The sequence below is a fragment of the Mus caroli genome, unplaced genomic scaffold (assembly GCF_978045245.1).
Source record: "Mus caroli unplaced genomic scaffold, Mus_caroli_1 scaffold_10, whole genome shotgun sequence".
Lineage (NCBI taxonomy): Eukaryota > Metazoa > Chordata > Mammalia > Rodentia > Muridae > Mus > Mus caroli.
The window spans coordinates 6,845,278-6,862,406 of NW_028227265.1; the positions used below are offsets into that span (position 1 = coordinate 6,845,278).

General features: G+C 53.6%; 2 protein-coding genes across 2 annotated transcripts in view; both read left to right on the plus strand.

Moving 5' to 3' along the window:
- Galns (galactosamine (N-acetyl)-6-sulfatase) overlaps nucleotides 1–13,617 on the plus strand; it is a 32,137-nt gene extending 18,520 nt beyond the window's left edge. Inside the window, exons 10-14 of the mRNA XM_021170072.3 lie at nucleotides 598–734; nucleotides 1,418–1,520; nucleotides 7,242–7,363; nucleotides 10,923–11,040; nucleotides 12,684–13,617. Of these exons, the coding sequence (XP_021025731.1) occupies nucleotides 598–734; nucleotides 1,418–1,520; nucleotides 7,242–7,363; nucleotides 10,923–11,040; nucleotides 12,684–12,770 (567 nt within the window). The 3' untranslated portion in view covers nucleotides 12,771–13,617. The remainder of the gene's footprint in view (nucleotides 1–597; nucleotides 735–1,417; nucleotides 1,521–7,241; nucleotides 7,364–10,922; nucleotides 11,041–12,683) is intronic.
- Nucleotides 13,618–14,932: 1,315 nt separating this feature from the next.
- Nucleotides 14,933–17,129, plus strand: Aprt (adenine phosphoribosyltransferase). The gene is made up of 5 exons (XM_021170527.3): nucleotides 14,933–15,089; nucleotides 15,221–15,327; nucleotides 16,233–16,366; nucleotides 16,551–16,629; nucleotides 16,738–17,129. Exons 1-5 carry the CDS (start codon nucleotides 15,010–15,012, stop codon nucleotides 16,878–16,880), a joined length of 543 nt encoding a protein of 180 aa, XP_021026186.1. The 5' UTR covers nucleotides 14,933–15,009; the 3' UTR covers nucleotides 16,881–17,129.

The window sequence follows — 17,129 nt, forward strand, 5'->3', positions numbered from 1 at the left end:
CGTCCCACAGGGCTAATACGTCCACAGATGAACGGTAGTGGGCCCAGCAAGTGTTTCTGCCCCTCTTAGAACTATCTTCTGCCTGGGTGAAGCAGGAGACTGGACCGTTGGTTTGGTTCCTCCCCAGCGGGCTTCCTTGCTGCTTCTGGGTCTTTCCTGACCTTTTCTCGTTTGATATACAAAGCTCACAGTAGCTTTCAGGTGTCAAAATGAATATTGCCGACTCTCTTGGAACAGCTAAGCCTTGAGAGGTGGGACCCTTGTGTGTGTCCCTGGGAGGAGGAAGAGGAGGAGGAGGGAGGAGCTGCTCTAGCATTCTGGGTCTAGCAATGACAGCTGATCCATATGTGGTAGGGGCAGTGGGACATGAGTGTAGCCTGACTCTGGGGTCAGATGTTCAGCTTAAGTCCCATCTGCCCAGATGGGACTTAACCCTGGCTGTGGCCCTCCCATGGCAGGTGGTGGGTGTCAGTGTTGGGGCCTTAGTGCGTATTTACATACTCAGAGGAGACTCAGGTGCTCACCACACCAGGCTCCATCCCCCAAACACCATCCGGTGAGGATGGAGTGTCTCAGAGATGACTACATCCATTGCAGGTCAGCCACCAGCTGGGAAGCATCATGGATCTCTTCACCACCAGCCTGTCCCTTGCAGGCCTGAAGCCCCCCAGTGACAGGGTGATTGATGGACTTGACCTCCTCCCCACCATGCTCAAGGGCCAGATGATGGACAGGTTGGTACTAGGCAACATCTGTCCCACCCCTAGTGCTGCCCCCTTGCCCCAGCTCCTCACGATGGAGCCCAGAGCTAGAACTTCCTGCACAGGCTAGAGCTTCCTCGCTGGCTAGCTATGACTATAAAAGAAATAATGTAGATGCTGAAGCAGGGGAACAAGATGGAACTGGGATGTGCACCTGGGAAAGGGCCCAGTCTGAGCCCATCAGGGCCCTGAGAAGCACTGACTCTTAGGAAACCATCTTAAGACTTAAGGGATGGGAGGTGTCCTACCAACAAATGTTATCTTTTCCCAGGCCCAGCCCCATCTTACTTCTAAGAAGGGGATCTCATTGTTAGCAACTCAACTCCTTTGTCAGCCCCATGTCCTGGGGCTAGGCTTTGCCTCCACAAGGGTCATGGCCAGCCAGGGAATGACTAAGGTCAATCCCTGCAGCCTAGTGGTTGTCACACACATTGGACCAAGTAGGACCCCAGGACTTCATGTGTGCCAGGAAATAATTTTCCTGAGCCACACACCCCAGTTCCCTCTGAGTTTTTGTACTATGTGGCCCTCGCACATCTTTAAAATGTCAGCCAATACCTACCCAGAGGCATGGGCAGCTCGCCACTCCCCAGCCAGGAGCTCCACATGGAAACACAAGGACTTGGTCTTCACTCTTTCTCTCCTCAACACAACAGGCCCATATTTTATTACCGTGGCAACACTCTGATGGCAGTCACTCTTGGCCAGTACAAAGCACACCTCTGGACTTGGACCAACTCCTGGGAGGAGTTCACACAGGTACAGCCCCTGGATACAGCCTCCCTGGGAGGGGACACCACTGGGAGGCTGCTGGAGAAGTAGGTTGAATCTATCTCTCAGGTACCATCAAGGGAGGCACCATTGCCCCGTAGCCTCCCTCCCTCGTGTGGCCCTGTGGATCTTTCCCTTTGTTGGTTTTCATGCCCAGATGTCCAGATGTAGAGATCGGGTGCGTGGGCTCTGGAAAGTTCTAGGGCATATGAGTGGTATCCTGCTAGGGGACAAATACTCTCTCCTGGGATGTCCCGCCTCCATAGGTGGTCTTTAGAGAGCACAAGGTTCAGGTTCAGGCAGAGGGCCTCACTGCCCAACACACCCTTAAGGTTCTGCTTAGCACTCGTCTCTCGCTCCCTCCCAGGCTGGCAGCATCAGCGGTGGCCTGCCCAGGCCCAGATACTGATGGCCGCAGCTGGGAGGCGTCAGTATCCACATCCCGGTGCCTGCTCAAGGTCTGAAGGTGAAGTGCTACAGCACATGTAATCTAGGCCTCTGCTGGCCCCAGGCCCACGTGGGGCTGCCATAGGCCTGTGTCCTACAAGGTGTTAGTCCAACATCCCCCATCCCTGCAGGCTCCGTAAGGTCCTTAACCACATGAACACCTTCTAATGTGTCTTAGTGGGGAAGAAAATCACCGAATGAAAAAGCCTAAATGCTAGAACATTCTGAACAAATGGGGAAGAGAACTACAAATGTCTCAGCTCAGCTCCAGCTGGGCAGGGCCCTGGGCTGGGCAGAGGGCCAGGCTGCCCTGGGTATGTGTGGGCCGGTGAACAGCATATACTGAGCTGGACGTGTGGCTATGCCTCAAGGGTGCTGATTCCCCAGAGCCTGGTTTGGAAGTTTGGGGCAGCCTAGGACAGGGTCCATGACCCCTGCCCATCCTTCCTGACCCTGAGGGCCATCCTAACCATTCGTCCACTGTGCCTCAGAGACAGTGTCCTAATTAGGGTTTCTATTGCTGTGTTGAAACACTGTGACCAACAGACAAGCTGGGGAGAACAGGGTGTAGCTGGTACTTACACGTCCTAAAGGCATTTTCTAAGCCTGATCTTATGGTAGCATTTTCTCAGTTGAGATTCCCTCCTCTCAGATGGCTTTAGCTTGTGTGTAGTTGACATAAAACCATCCAGCACAGGCAGCCAGTATCCTGGAGACACCTGCTTTCTGGGTGCCCATGAATGCTTCCAGTCCCTGTGACCCAGAAGTGCTTTTGGAATTCCCTCAAGGGATCTGAGGTTATAGTGAATAGAACCTTAGCGTTGTCACACACTCCATATGCTCCCCTCGGGGTGTTCTCTGGGGGTACCCATTGTTGGCTTCTCAAGAGTTTGGGTAGTTTAAAAGTCAGAAGAAAGAAATTCCCTCTCATGCCTGTGTGGCTCCCTCTCTGGACCATTTCAAGGCCACTTAAGGTCTCCTTAAGGCAGGGTCCAGAAAAGCCCATCTCTGCTTCTGCCAGACTAGCACCCATCCAAGAGGTTGTATGCCAAATCCTACCAGCACCGGTGAATGTCTGGAAGGCTCTCTAGGCAGAACTCATATCCACATGGCCTGTTGGGTACCAGATAGTCCCGATGTTATCCTGTTTGCACAAGGGGTCAGAAGGTGTCGTGAGGAGCCTGTGTTGCCACCAACAGTGCCATGCTCTGCACTCGAGCAGGTGGAATGGGGCCCATGAGGGTTCTCACAGTTTCTAGCTACTCAGAACATGAAGACTGTAAAATTAATGTCTGAAACATGTACAACTCTTGCTATTAGCAGACCTTCTCCCCACTGTGGGGCAATGATTCCAAAGAGCCCAGGTCTCAGGTCCTCATCCCTCACAGGCCAGAGTTAGATGGCTGAAAGTTGGTCTCTTGCCAGAGTCCGGTCTAAAGAGCATCATCCTGGAGCCTAAGCCAGGGCTATTCCAGCCAAGTCAGGAGACCGTGTCCATCACTTCCACCCTCCTAATCTTAAGTTGAGAGGCCAATAGAGGCCTGAGGTCTATGCAGTGGGTTTCCTGGTAAAAGTCACAGCCAGGCCCTGAAGAGCCAAGGTCAATCTGGGGCCTCCCTGATGGACCCTAGGCACGAGCATGGATCCTAACACCCATGGCCCTGGGTCATCCACATGGGCCCCAGTTTCTTAGGCTTATGTCACCTGTATGGTTTTGCAGGTCAGCCTGTGGAGGCCTTGTACACCCTTTTTATGAAGACATAGTGCTTTTATTTCAAATGCTAGGGTCTCCATGGGCTGTTCTGAAGGTGAGGTGGAATCCCGCAAAAGATGACCATGTCATCCGAGCTGCCTGTGGGCACAGATCACACAGCTCAAGGCCCAGAAGCCATGGGCCTGCTCACTGTCCCCTCCTGATGGCACATTGGGAGAAGGTTTATCTAGAGGCTCCATGGCTGTCCTGCTAGGGTCACTCTGGATCTTAGACATTCTCTTGCTCTAAAGGCCAGGCCTGAGGGAGGGTATTATGGCCTGTATGCCCTGTTCTGGGTCACTTGAGTATCTTGCTCCACTTCCTTCTTGGGCCTGGGGACCTATAGAACCCAGTATCCCTTGGTGTGACTACTCCATATGGCCTGATGGGCAGGTAGTGATGCCAGGCAGGCCCCACCCTTAACACCCCTTCTGAATGAGAAAACGAAAAAAAGGAAGGGATAGGACTGTTCTCAGGTAGAGTGGAGGATAAAACGGAGACCATAGCTAGAGTCAGAGACCTGTCTCTGTGAGAGTCCAGAGTGGACATGACCCTGAGCCTTGTGAGGAGATCCGAAGTGGGGGCAACCAGGTGCAGGAGCCAGGAGGCCAAATGTACAAAAGGGGTGGGTAACCAAAATGGTTGGATCAAGAGCAGCCTAGCTCCGTGCCCCCTGGACTGGAGAGTTCAGGGTAGGGGGTAGGGTATGCCAGCCATACCCTGTAACTGACTGAGGGATGCAGGGAGAACCTGGCAGCCAGGCCTGCTTTGATCTGTTAAGTAGGCACCTCAGCTGTTTGTCTGGTTTGAAACTTTACACCTTCCTCCCAACCCAGTGCTAGAGATCAGCCAGGCCTGGTGGAGATGAGGAGAAAATACACAGATGGACAAGGGTCCCAGACCCATTAGGGTCGGGGTCCTGTAGAAGGCCTTGGAAGGAGACGCTTGGTCCCCGCCCCGCCCCGCCCCGCCCCGCCTGCCTTCATGCTGAGCTGGCTGCAGGGATGGAAAACACCTGGAATTCCAGTGAGGTCACTAGGCCTAAGGCCTTTCCTCCCGGCTCACCGCCAGGTCTAGCGGCAGTTCCTCGTGGACACTGATGTACCCAGGCCCTCCCTCGCCTGTCCTTTGCTGCCTTGAGATCTGACTAGCCTGGTAGCCTGGTCTCCACTGCCCACACCCGTACTCAGAATCCATCTCTGTGTGTCCATCTTTAGTACAGTCCTTTCCTGTACAGAGCACGTCCCTTCTTCCCTTTCTAGCCCTGCCCTCTGTAGCTGAGGGTCTGGGGTCCTGTGCGCTGTGAACTAGGCTGGCCACTGCCCTCACCACACACACACCCACCCACCATCAAGCCTGCTTCTGTCACTAGGAGGGAGTCTGTTCTCCCATTCATTTGTAATTGGCGGCGGTGTTGATGGAGGGCAAGCAACATCTCAGGCAGAATGTTGTCCAGGGTTCCACACCACATGGCCCGTGCTGAAGGGGTCTCTGCAGCATCCATGGAGTGAAGAGGGCTGATAACTGTTAAGAAGTTGGAAAACACCTGACATCACCTGAACGACTCAGTTGTTACTAGCCGAACTTTGCCCTGCAAACTGCCGCTCTCCTCAGTTCTCACGGTCTGATTCAGCGCTGAGGCCCAGCTAAAGGGTGGTTGTTACAGACCAAAGGCTACAATCTGCCATGACTAGTGTGCATGAGCTTCTGGTGTGAGAGAACTCCCAGGTCTTGGGCCTTCACTCCTGGATTCCTGGGGTTGTCTTTTTTGGTTTTTGTTTTTTTGGGGTTTTTTTGTTTTTTTTTTTTTTTTTTAGGTTTTTTGAGACAGGGTTTCTCTGTGTAGCCCTGGCTGTCCTGGAACTCACTTTGTAGATCAGGCTGGTCTCGAACTCAGAAATCCGCCGGGCTCCTGGGGTTGTCTTAACAAGCCTCAGGTTCTAGCTTCAGACCTAAGATGGAGGTCTCAGCCGCTACACCTGAACTTTGATCTCCCAGGAGAGTGAGCCAACCAGAGTGTCCTGTCCTTTACCACCTCTCCAAAATCACATGGTTTCTAGCAGCCTGCCTGTCCCCAACCCGCTGTGCATCCAGAGCCAGGCCAGAGCCCTGCTCTTCAGGGAGGATGAAGTGTTACAGCAGGCTGACTTCCCTGAGGCGCCCTGAGGGCGAGCGAGGCACTCACACAACTGCAGCTGTAGGAGAAACCCTAGACCAATTAGTGGGATCTTAATTAAATAGCTTATTTGATTTGCATCCAAATTATAATTTAGAGTTCCATCTAGACCTCTCCATTAACTGTTTGGTATTTTCATGCTAACGGTGGTGGTTTCCTGCTGTGTGCTGCACGTTTGTCCCCCAGCAGGGCGCTCCAGGAGGCCTAGATTCGGGACACACTTGGACTGTAATATAACCCACCCTTCCAGTCCCCAACTTGTCTCTCTGCAGCTCCGCACAAATGGAACTTCATAGGCTATGGCCTCCCTGCTTTATAGACTGTAAACTGCTGCACCAACCAGCTGTCCATCACAGAGGTGTTACACAAGGTGCTGCAGACATTTCCTTAGTGAACGGCACTTCGTGTCAAATGTATGCAGACCCTACAGGAAGGTCTCCCACTGCTGAGCTGGCTGACACTAGGGCAACTGAGTCACAGCTCCCGTCTGGGACTGTTGGAGGTGTGGTTAGGGGCATTCTCCATTCTTATATCAGTCCACCCCAAGGAGTACGGCAGCGAAATCTCATAGAGAAGGTCCAGGGCAAAGGGCAAGCTTGTACACACAAACGGTTGTAACGGAATCAGACTGCACCCAGGAGAGGTAGCCACAGCAGCCAAGCTATCTGAGAGGAAGCCGCAGGGGCTGACTCCGTGCGGCCTCAGGTGTTCCGCCTCTGTACCTTTGAATGCAGTGGTCCTGATTCCACAGCCTGTGCCCTTCCCTTGAGCCTGGTGTTCACGGCTGTTTTGTCCCTTACTCCTGTGTTCAGCTCTGGGTCTGCGTTCTCTCAGCTTTCAAGCCAAAGGTCCCCCTTCCTGTGTCTGGTCTGGTGACTCACTCTGACTCATCACCTCTGAGAGGCCACTGTGCTCCTGGCCGCACACTGAGAGGGCTTTATGGCGCTCTGAGGAGCACTCCTCAAAATCAAAGCGTTAGACGGCCCAGATGGCTTCATCTGTTTTGAGGCAGGGTCTCCTGTAGCCCAGGCTGACTTCAAACTCAAGATTTTCCTACTTCTATCTCCTGAGTGCTGAGATTGCAGCCTAGCTGCCCAGACTATTATGGAGAAAACTTAGGGAGCCGCCCAGAGAGAGATGCTAAGCAGTCCAGCCTGAAGCCTTTCCCCCAGCCAGGAGGTGACCAGACCCTACCGCTCTCAAATTTACTCCCCAGTGAACACCGCAGTACCAGGTGTGAGGGATGTGTGAGAAGCTGGACTAGAAGGGCATCTCTGCAGCATGGGCTTCTGGCTCCTGGATGCCCACTTGTTCTCCGTGCCTCTCATTGCAGGGCACTGACTTCTGCCCCGGGCAGAACGTTTCAGGAGTCACAACCCACACCCAGGAAGAACACACGGAGCTACCCCTGATCTTCCACCTGGGACGGGACCCAGGGGAGAGATTCCCACTCAGGTGAGGCAGGGGCAGGGTCTCCACGCCGCAGAGGAGACACTGGCCAGACAGGCCAAAGGTGAGAACCACGTCTGGGTGCTCTGCCTTCTGTGGAGTTAACCCTCTGGTCTCACAGGGAATGGATGCCTTTGTGAGGAGACGAAGAACACAGACATGGGACCCTGGGCACCCAACCAAGGCGGATGTAGAGCCTACCAACTCCCAGAGACCTCCATCTTCACTTCAGACCATGGCTGCCATGCTCTCTGGGAGGTCCCCTCCTGCTTTCTCTTCCTGGTTGCCTCTCATCCCTCCCCATTCTGGGTTGAGTTCATTGACAACCCCAGCAATGGATCCTATACTCTAAGCTACCTTCAGGGATGGCCAAGGGCAGGGGTAAGCCAGTCAGGCACAGGAGACATCCATCCACACCAACTAGTCCTGGGACTGACAGGAGGGAAAGGCTGAGGGCGAGGAGATCCAAGGACTCTATCCCAGATTCTGGAGTAAAGTGCTTCAGACCACGGACCCTGGAGCTGAGGGTACCTAGTGGCCTCCACTGGGCAGGAGTCTTTGAGCACAAAAGTCACTATACCTGGCTAACCTCAACGACAAACATCGGTGGGTTAAACAGTCACTGTAGGGTTCTGTCCCTTAAGGGTTCGAGAGCACCCCTCCTAGCTTTCCCTATTCACAGTGATACTTAAAAGTCACTGCACCCGCAATCTGTGACTGGCATCACATCTACCAAAGCCCCCATCTCCTAACTGTCCTCAGCTGTCCCCATCTCCTAACTGTCCTCAGCTGACTCGAGATCAATTCCCTCTGGCTCTCCCCGGGAGGCTAACACAGCTCCCCTGGAAGGATGGTAGGTGCCTTGGATCGTGGACTACAAGTCCTGTGTCCATGCTACAGCATTTCTGCCAGGTTGGAAATCACAGCCTTCTGCTCAGTGACAGGCCATGACTTGCTAATGGGAGATAGAGAGGGCTTTGGAACAACAGAAAGGTCCCCGAGACTGCTCCTACATCCTGCATAAGTACCTGTGGATCTCCAGCACCTCTGGAAATATGGTCTTACAGATGCCATTAAGATCAAGATGACCGTGAGGGCATCCTGGATAGGGGTGGGGCATTACTCTGAGAGAAGAAAGGACACAGCTGCCAAGGAGGGAAAGGATGCTTAAGGAAGAGGCAGAGATAAACCAAGAAGCTGGACCAGCCAGGAAGGTGCCTCTCAGGTCCTCTAGAGGAAGTGTGGCCCTGCAGTACCCTAACTCTAACCTTCTGGCCACCAAACCGTAGCTGTGGATAGCTTCCTTTCCCTCCCCTAGGCAGAGACTGGTATTTCCTCAAGGCTAACTAGGACATAAGTGTTGTCACAAACCAAAGGAGCTCTGGTGGCGTGGGGTGATGGGCTGCAGGGTTGATGGGCAGGGCTATTCTTTGAGATTTGTGCCTATGTGATTTGCCACCACTGGCCTTATGCTTCAGGGTCATCCCAAAGATCATGGTGCCTCTCCGTGAAGCCATCTCGTTCGCCCACATTCAGCTTGTGCTCAGCAGTCTGAGTCTTTGGGGACTTGCTCATCCCATATGCCTCTGCCCCGGGCCTGTTTACTGCCTAGAGGTAGCCAGACACAGGAAGGCTGTGAGTTCCACTTCCTGCAGCAGCTATCCAGGTCCTGCCCTAAAGCCACTCCCAAGCCCAAGAGCATGCCTCTCCCTAGACCAGGCATAAGGAAAGAGGACAGGGGTGAATTTATGGAGAGAACGTCCCTGTGAAGACACTCTATATATAACTCCACCTGTCTCTTGCTTCCCTACAAGGACCCTCTCAAATGTCAAGTGACAGTCACAGACTGGTAGCTGTGGAACACAGTCCTCAGCACTAGCTGGCTGTAAGACAATAGATTTATTTGGCCACAGGGATTTGAACCTGCAGGGATTTTGGAATGTTGAAGTTAACAACAGGCCACAAACATGGCAGCACGCAGGGAGAAGGGCCTACGCAGGCTAGCATAGGGAGGTACCACATAGGGCTGGGGCATGTGGGCAGAGGCAAGCCACTGAACAGCCAGCCAGACCAACAAGGCATTCATCGTGTGTTCCTGTCCTGTTGTATGTCTCAAGGTACCCCATCTGTGTGGACAGAAAGCTCTGGAGACAGAAGCCATGTTGAAGTCTTCAGGGGCTCAACTAGGACATAACTGGTTCTCAGGAGCCTAAGTCCCCTTCCTAGCAGGACACTGTACTGGAAGTAGACCCAGAACCAGCAGGGAGCAGCCAGCTCCAGCACAAGGGCAGTGTGGCCTAGGCACTGAAGGCCTCAGGCCTCTTGATGTTACAGCGGTGGCTGGGAACGTGCAGGATAATGGGCATATGGTTGACTTCACATGAGTCCTCCTGAGACACGAAGAAATCTAAGGACTTGGTTCACATGCAGAATTCTCTCCCCACGAGACAAGTCAGAGCCTGCATTGCAGATGTCTGAGATTTGCCTGTAGCCTGAGCTTGGCATACACATAGCCCCGGGCTCTACCCTCTTTACTCCATCGTGGGCACATCAGCGGTGTGTGTTGTGCTGAGCCGGGCGTCACACAGAGAATAGACTGAGTGCTTCACACCCAGCTAAAGACTCCTGACAGTCCAGCAATGGCTGTGACACAGGCGTTTGGTGGACGTTGGGATGGTCAGGATGGGATGGGACAGGACACAGATTGGGTACATAGCTCAGTGTAGAGTGTTTGTAGAGGGCGGCCATCCCTAACACCCCCATAAAAGAAAAATATATTTAATCAGTCTTCTCTGGGAGGGAAATTTAGCATTACATTTTTATTTATTTATTTGAGAAAGGGTCTTACTATGTAACCCTGGCCTGGAGCTCTCTATGAAGACAAGGCTGGCCTCAAATTCACAGAGATCAGCCTGCCTCTGCCTCTCGAGTGTTGGCTTTAAAGGTGTGAGCCACCATGTTCCCCTTTACAATAACCACCTCCTAGGTGGGGACCTTGGCTCCTCCTGTCCTCCCCATGTTATCTAAGTATAGACTTGTTCCCATGGGATGGGGAAGCTCACAGGTCTTCATTTATAGGTTCCTGAGGGCACATGGTGTGGGCAACAGTGACATGATTTAAAATGACAGAAAGATTTGGTCTGCGTAGATGTCCTTGCAGCTTCATGGTGGTACCACAGTTGGTGACAGTACAGAGGTTGATTATATGCCGACTGTGCAGTGCATCCATTGTTTTCTTGCAGGGCAGTAGTGGCACGCACCTTTAATCCCAGCACTCAGGAGGCAGAGGCAGGTGGATCTATGTGAGTCCAGGGCCCACCTGTTCTACAAGGCAGACAGTTGTCCAGAAGGCTCAAGGGTCACCAGGTGGGAGCCCACAGCCCACTCTGGCTTCAGATTGTTGTCCTTGCTCTTCTCACCTCTAAAGATTAGCTCAAGGGCTCAGGCTTTCAGGGCTAGACCACTTCATGTCCTAGAACGTCTGAGAGCATCAAAGCTTCCTGCCAGGAGCTAATGGGCCCTGGTTGACACAACAGCCTTGTAACCAGAGCCGCCTTCTCTCCAGCTTCAACAGTGATGAGTACCAGGATGCCCTCAGCAGGACCACCCAGGTTGTCCAGGAGCACCAAAAGTCCTTGGTCCCCGGACAGCCCCAGCTCAATGTGTGTAACCAGGCTGTCATGGTGAGTGATGTGTGCGTGCTGGGGCTTGCTTGTGCTCGGCGACTGCTGCCCGTGCTAAACGTAGACGTCGCTAGTCTCATCCAGTTTTAAGGACACCTTGGCTCCCTGTACAGGTGCAGCTCAGCCTGGCAAGGGTACTGGTTCCGTGATGTGTGGGAGGGAAGGGCATGACATCGTACTAACACTGCAGAGTGTTGGAGGGGGGTAGCCCTGCTCAGGACGGGGTGGGCACAGCCCTCTCTCAGGGACCCACTGGGGAGCAACTTTGCTGCATTCACAGACAGTGCCTGTGTTACTAGTTATTGCTAAACTCCCTCCCACATCTACCTCTCCTCCTAAGGTCCCAATAACCAACAGAGGTACATGCCACCAGTGTTTACTCTGGGGAACCAACGAATTCATAGGCTTTCTTATGGGACAGTGAGTGAAGAGTTACAGGCCGGAGCTTGGAGGAGGGGGCACTCAAAGCACCCATGCTGGAAGGTCTGTGGCTAGCAGAGATGACTCCTTTCCTGTGTCCTTCCCCACCTATGTCCTCTAGCCCCTCCCCAAGGCTGCCTGTGGTTAGGGCAGAATCGTGTGCACATGACTGGGAGGAATGGCTGGGTAATCAGGCGGGAAAGAGTTCTGTGATTCTCATGGCAGTCCTTAAGGAAAGTCCATAGTCAGCAAACCAAGCTGCCATGGCCTTTCTTGCAAGCAAGACCAGCTAAGCTCATGGAGGCGGCAGCAGTTTGGCTCAGGGGGTAGTTCCACACAATACTGGTATTCTGAGCTCTGAACAGCAGTAGTAGATCAGGGGGCTCGTTCTTAGACTGCCAGGTTTCTGGGGCCTCAGGAAGCCTGAGTATCCTCACGCTGTAGTGCAGGCTAAGGAGCTTTGATCGCGTTCACTTCCTCTGCCACTTAAATAATTAAAAGGCAGGGAAAATGTGGATGTAGAGGCAGCAGCAGAGACATCACAAGGACCACACAGAATCAGCAGCTGAAGCAAGGCATACATTGGGGGTGAGGAGACACACATGCAGCAGATACACACAGAGGAAAGATTTTAAAATCTCTGAAACAGTTTTCTTCGATAGTTTAGGGTTGGTCAGTTTGAGGGAAGCTAGGGTGGTCGATTGGCCCAGAACTGTGCAAGACCTGCTTGCTGAGCCCATCTATAAGTCTGCTATTGGGAGACCAAAACCTTTATCTTACATTAGTGTGCTTTTGTTTCAAGCCAGGAGGGTAAAAAAGAAGCCAGACCGGCCACTTGGAAATTCAATACCTTTATCGCCCCAATCCCTGACTACCAGGGAATCTAACTCCTAGACTCTCCATTCTGTGGGAGCCTCTTTTCCCTGGCTTCCCCCACTTGGAAGCTGCCTGAGTTCAGGCTGTTAGGCAAAGAAGCTCTGCCCTGAGGCTCCCTTTCCTTGCTACTGGCTTGTCAGTTGCAGCCCCACCCCACCCCCAACCCCCCTTTTTAAAGCAGGACCCAGGGCTCCACATTCCTAGGATTCTGGAAGGCATGGAGATAGGGATAGCTCTGCCTTGCAGCCAGGTGGGTGGGTGAGGCGGGAGGGCCACGTCGAGTTAACTGTGCCCAGTCTGAAACGCCTGAATAACTTCAGTTCATTTTCTTAAATGTCCTTTTCCAGAATTGGGCGCCCCCAGGCTGTGAAAAGCTAGGGAAGTGTCTGACACCTCCTGAGTCTGTCCCTGAGAAGTGTTTCTGGGCCCATTAGCCAAGACCAGAATCTCCAGCCAGCCCTGCAAGTGCCCGGGAGACCTTGTCCTTCGGACTGATGAATGGAAGAGACCAGCTGCCCTCTGCCCACCCATCCCTGGATGGACGGCCCCTGCAACCAGGTGCAAGGCTCCAAGACTGCCGAGCACCGCAGCCCATCTTGCCAACTGGCTCCTGAAAAGGAAGCTGGAGCCTTGATCACCGTAGGTGCGCCAGCCTAGGGTCTGAAGCACTGTCACTGTCCCTGCATACATTTCAACCTAGGTGTTGTACACAAAAGTGAAGATTTCAGCGAAATGCCAAGGAAGTGCCATCTATCTGGCTTCTCCCCCAGGCCAACCCTCTGAGCCACCCTACCTCTTTTGCACTGGCTACAAACAAAAGACAAAGACAGTGCCTTTTCCTGTCAAGGTGGCATCTGCCCTGCCCCATGGAGATGGGAAGATGACATCCCTGGCTCAGGGCAGTATGGGGCCACTTCTGTAACCTGCCACCTCTCATGTGTTCCACATAATCTCCAAGACACTTTCTCTGAAGGCTCATGGGAGTTGTCCGTCATGAACAAGTTTCCACGTCTGTGCAGTAACTGCAGAGCCAAGGCTGAGTTGTAAAGGTTGGGAAATGGTGGTGAAGAGGTTGAGAGAAAGAATAAAGGAACAGGAGTGGGTTAGCTCTGGTAGCCCCACGTCTATTTTTGGGTTGGTTGGTTGGTTGGTTTGAGACAGGCTTCTCTGTGAGGTGCTGGCTCTCCTGGAACTCACTCTGTAGGACAGGCTGGCCTTGAACTCAGAGATCTGCCTGCCTCTCTTAGGAGTACTGGGATTAAAGGCGTGTGCCATCATGAGACCACCTATCCTGGTCTCTTGTTTGTTTGTTTGTTTCGAGACAGGGTTTCTCTGTGTAGCCCTGGCTGTCCTGGAACTCACTCTGTAGACCAGGCTGGCCTTGAACTCAGAAATCCACCTGCCTCTGCCTCCCAAGTGCTGGGATTAAAGGTGTGCGCCACCACCGCCCGGCATAGCCTGGTCTTTAAAATAGAGATTGTGATGGGAGACTGTGTGTTAGATCTCCACGTACCTGTTGCATGAACTTTCCCTGGGGATTCAGAAACAGATGTCCCAGGTACGATTCCAGTGAGAGCCTAAAGTAACCATCGCGTCCAATGAGTTCATTGCCTACAAGAACATGAATGACATCCAGAGCAGCTGCATCAATCAAACGGAAAAGTCTCGGCCCAGCATGGATGACAAGTTCCTAATAGATTCATAACGGAGCTTCCCTTCAGTTAACCTTCCTCCGTGTGTGTGTGTGTGTGTGTGTGTGTGTGTATTCTAGTGCCTCCAGAAACCACATCAGATGGAAGAATTGCAGCTCATGGGCTCACAGGAAGGTCCAGGAAGGAATGGTTAGAATCCATTGGACCCTCCCCACACCCTCTCCTTTGATGGAGCATGGGCCAATCTGGAGGATATCTTTTGAGTAATTGCAACTGCACTGAAGATGATAATGGCCATTATACTCAGAGGACAGTCTTCCACACCACTACCTATAGACCCAAGTACTGTGCTGGGAAGGTAGAACCCCAGTTCTGTCTCTGGCTATCAGGACTTTCTGGTCCCCACCCCAAAAACGAGGAGGGCACATTCTGTTGCAATGCACAGAAGTGTCTGTGGTCTCAGAGAAGGCATTCCTTACCCGCCCTGCTACCCTGCTTTCCCCTGCGCTCTAGCCCACACACAGTGCACTCCCACCTCTCGACCTAAGACTATCCGTCAGCTCCCTTCCGGGCTAATTCCAGGAAAGCAGGGGCTGAATCTCAGGCCCCTCCCACTACGCGCGAGCGAAGGAACGCGAGGCCAAACCACTCCAGCGGACCTGGGCAAGACCCGTCCCTGCTCCCCCGGGTCCAGAAGGCTAGCCCCTGGAAAAGCAGGACTGAAAAGGCGTGTGGGGGGCAAAACCAAAAAAGGATGGACATCGCACACCCCTTTTCCACCCATATATCTTTGAGGTAGGGATGCTTGTGTTTAGGCAGCTCAAGAAATCTAACCCCTGACTCAGACCCCACACACCTCGCAGAGGCCCCGCCTCTCAGCCTGTCCCGCCCCTCGTGCTAGACCAACCCGCACCCAGAAGCCCCGCCCATCGAGGACGCTCCGCCCTTGTTCCCCCCGGGATTGACGTGAGCCTAGCGTGCTGATACCTACCTCCTCCCTGCCTCCTACACGCACGCGGCCATGTCCGAACCTGAGTTGAAACTGGTGGCGCGGCGCATCCGCAGCTTCCCCGACTTCCCCATCCCGGGCGTGCTGTTCAGGTGCGGTCACGAGCCGGCGAGGCGTTGGCGCCGTACGCTCATCCCCCGGCGCAGGCGCGTAGGCAGCCTCGGGGATCTTGCGGGGCCTCTGCCGGGCCACACGCGGGTCACTCTCCTGTCCTTGTTCCCAGGGATATCTCGCCCCTCTTGAAAGACCCGGACTCCTTCCGAGCTTCCATCCGCCTCTTGGCCAGTCACCTGAAGTCCACGCACAGCGGCAAGATCGACTACATCGCAGGCGAGTGGCCTTGCTAGGCCGTGCTCGTCCCCCACGATCCTAGCCCCTATCCCCTTTTCCCCTCGTGTCACCCACAGTCTGCCCCACACCCATCCATTCTTTCTTCAACCTCTGACACTTCCTCCTTGGTTCCTCACTGCCTTGGACGCTTGTTCACCCCGGATGAACTATGTAGGAGTCTCCCTTCCCTGCTAGGTACCCTACCGGCATCTGCCCTCGGTGCTTGTTCCTAGAGACGAACTCTGCTCTGTCCTTGTGTCCAGAACTAGGCCTCCCTCTTTTAGGGCACAAAGCTGGCCAGCATCCTGACAGCAGGCTGGGAGACCCTGGAACCTCCAGATGTCGGACATCCTTGCTTAGGGGTAGCCTCTGGGATGAACTAGATATTAAAAATTAGGTAACCTTGGTTGGGGTGTGGCGTGCCTGGGCAGACCTCAAGCCTGGTAGCTTCAGGGGCTGTTTCTCCCCAGGACTACACCGGGGCATCTTTCTCTTGTTCCCTCACACAAGCTTGTGTTAAACAACTGCTGTCTACCTGGCTCCATGCCTGAGCTTCAGAAACACCCTAGGGCAGTTGAATGTCCACCTGGAGTGTCCAGAGGGAGGGTGGGCACCCCAGAGAACAGAGTGGCCCTGCTAAGTGCTCAGGGACCACAGACTTTTGCCCACTTCACTTCCTATTAGTACCCCTGGCCATGCTCCAGAAATTAGGGCATGTATATATCCTTCCCCACGACAGCTCAGGCCTGGAACTGGGTAGATGCTGCATTTGAAAGGTGGCAAGAGCCACCATAAGTGGCCCTGAGCTGTACAGAAGGCAGGTAGGATCCCCAAGGCTAAGATGGCTACCCAGTGCCCATTGCCCCTCGGCTCCATCCCACACTCTTCCCTCCTTACCCTAACAGGTCTAGACTCCAGGGGCTTCCTGTTTGGCCCTTCCCTAGCTCAGGAGCTGGGCGTGGGCTGTGTGCTCATCCGGAAACAGGGGAAGCTGCCGGGCCCCACTGTGTCAGCCTCCTATTCTCTGGAGTATGGGAAGGTAAGCGAGCTGTGTGTAGAGGAAGGGCAGGGTCTTATCACGGCCAACAGTGTCTAGGAGTAAATGTGGGTGCTCAGAGAGGTTGAGACACTGGGTCAGGTTTACATCACCCAGAAACGCTCGAGGCTAGGGAGGTGGCCACTTGTTCGAACCTAGACTCTCTTACACTACTTCCTGTCTGCAGGCTGAGCTGGAAATCCAGAAAGATGCTTTAGAACCCGGGCAGAGAGTGGTCATTGTGGATGACCTCCTGGCCACAGGAGGTAAAGAACCAACCCAAGACAAACAGACTTCAAAGGGCCAGGCCCTGTCCGGGGTGCTGACTAAGCAAAGAGCTTGAATACCTTCTCTTTCTCTGTCCCTTCCCCCAGGAACCATGTTTGCGGCCTGTGATCTGCTGCACCAGCTCAGGGCTGAAGTGGTGGAGTGTGTGAGCCTGGTGGAGCTGACCTCGTTGAAGGGCAGGGAGAGGCTAGGACCTATACCGTTCTTCTCTCTCCTCCAGTATGACTGAGGAGCTGGCTAGATGGTCAAACCCCTGCTCCCAGCAGCACCAGTCAGCATGGTGGCTCAGCCTGGGCGCCTAAGTGACCTTTGTGAGCTACCAGATACCCTTTTGTGAATGTTATCACTCATTCCGTTGGTCAGCTGATCGCCGCCGTGCCTATGGACCGCTGGATCCTTGTACTTTGTACACGTGCCACACACCCTGGAGTATAGCAGAGCTGTGCTACTGGAGATCAATAAACCATTTTGATATGCA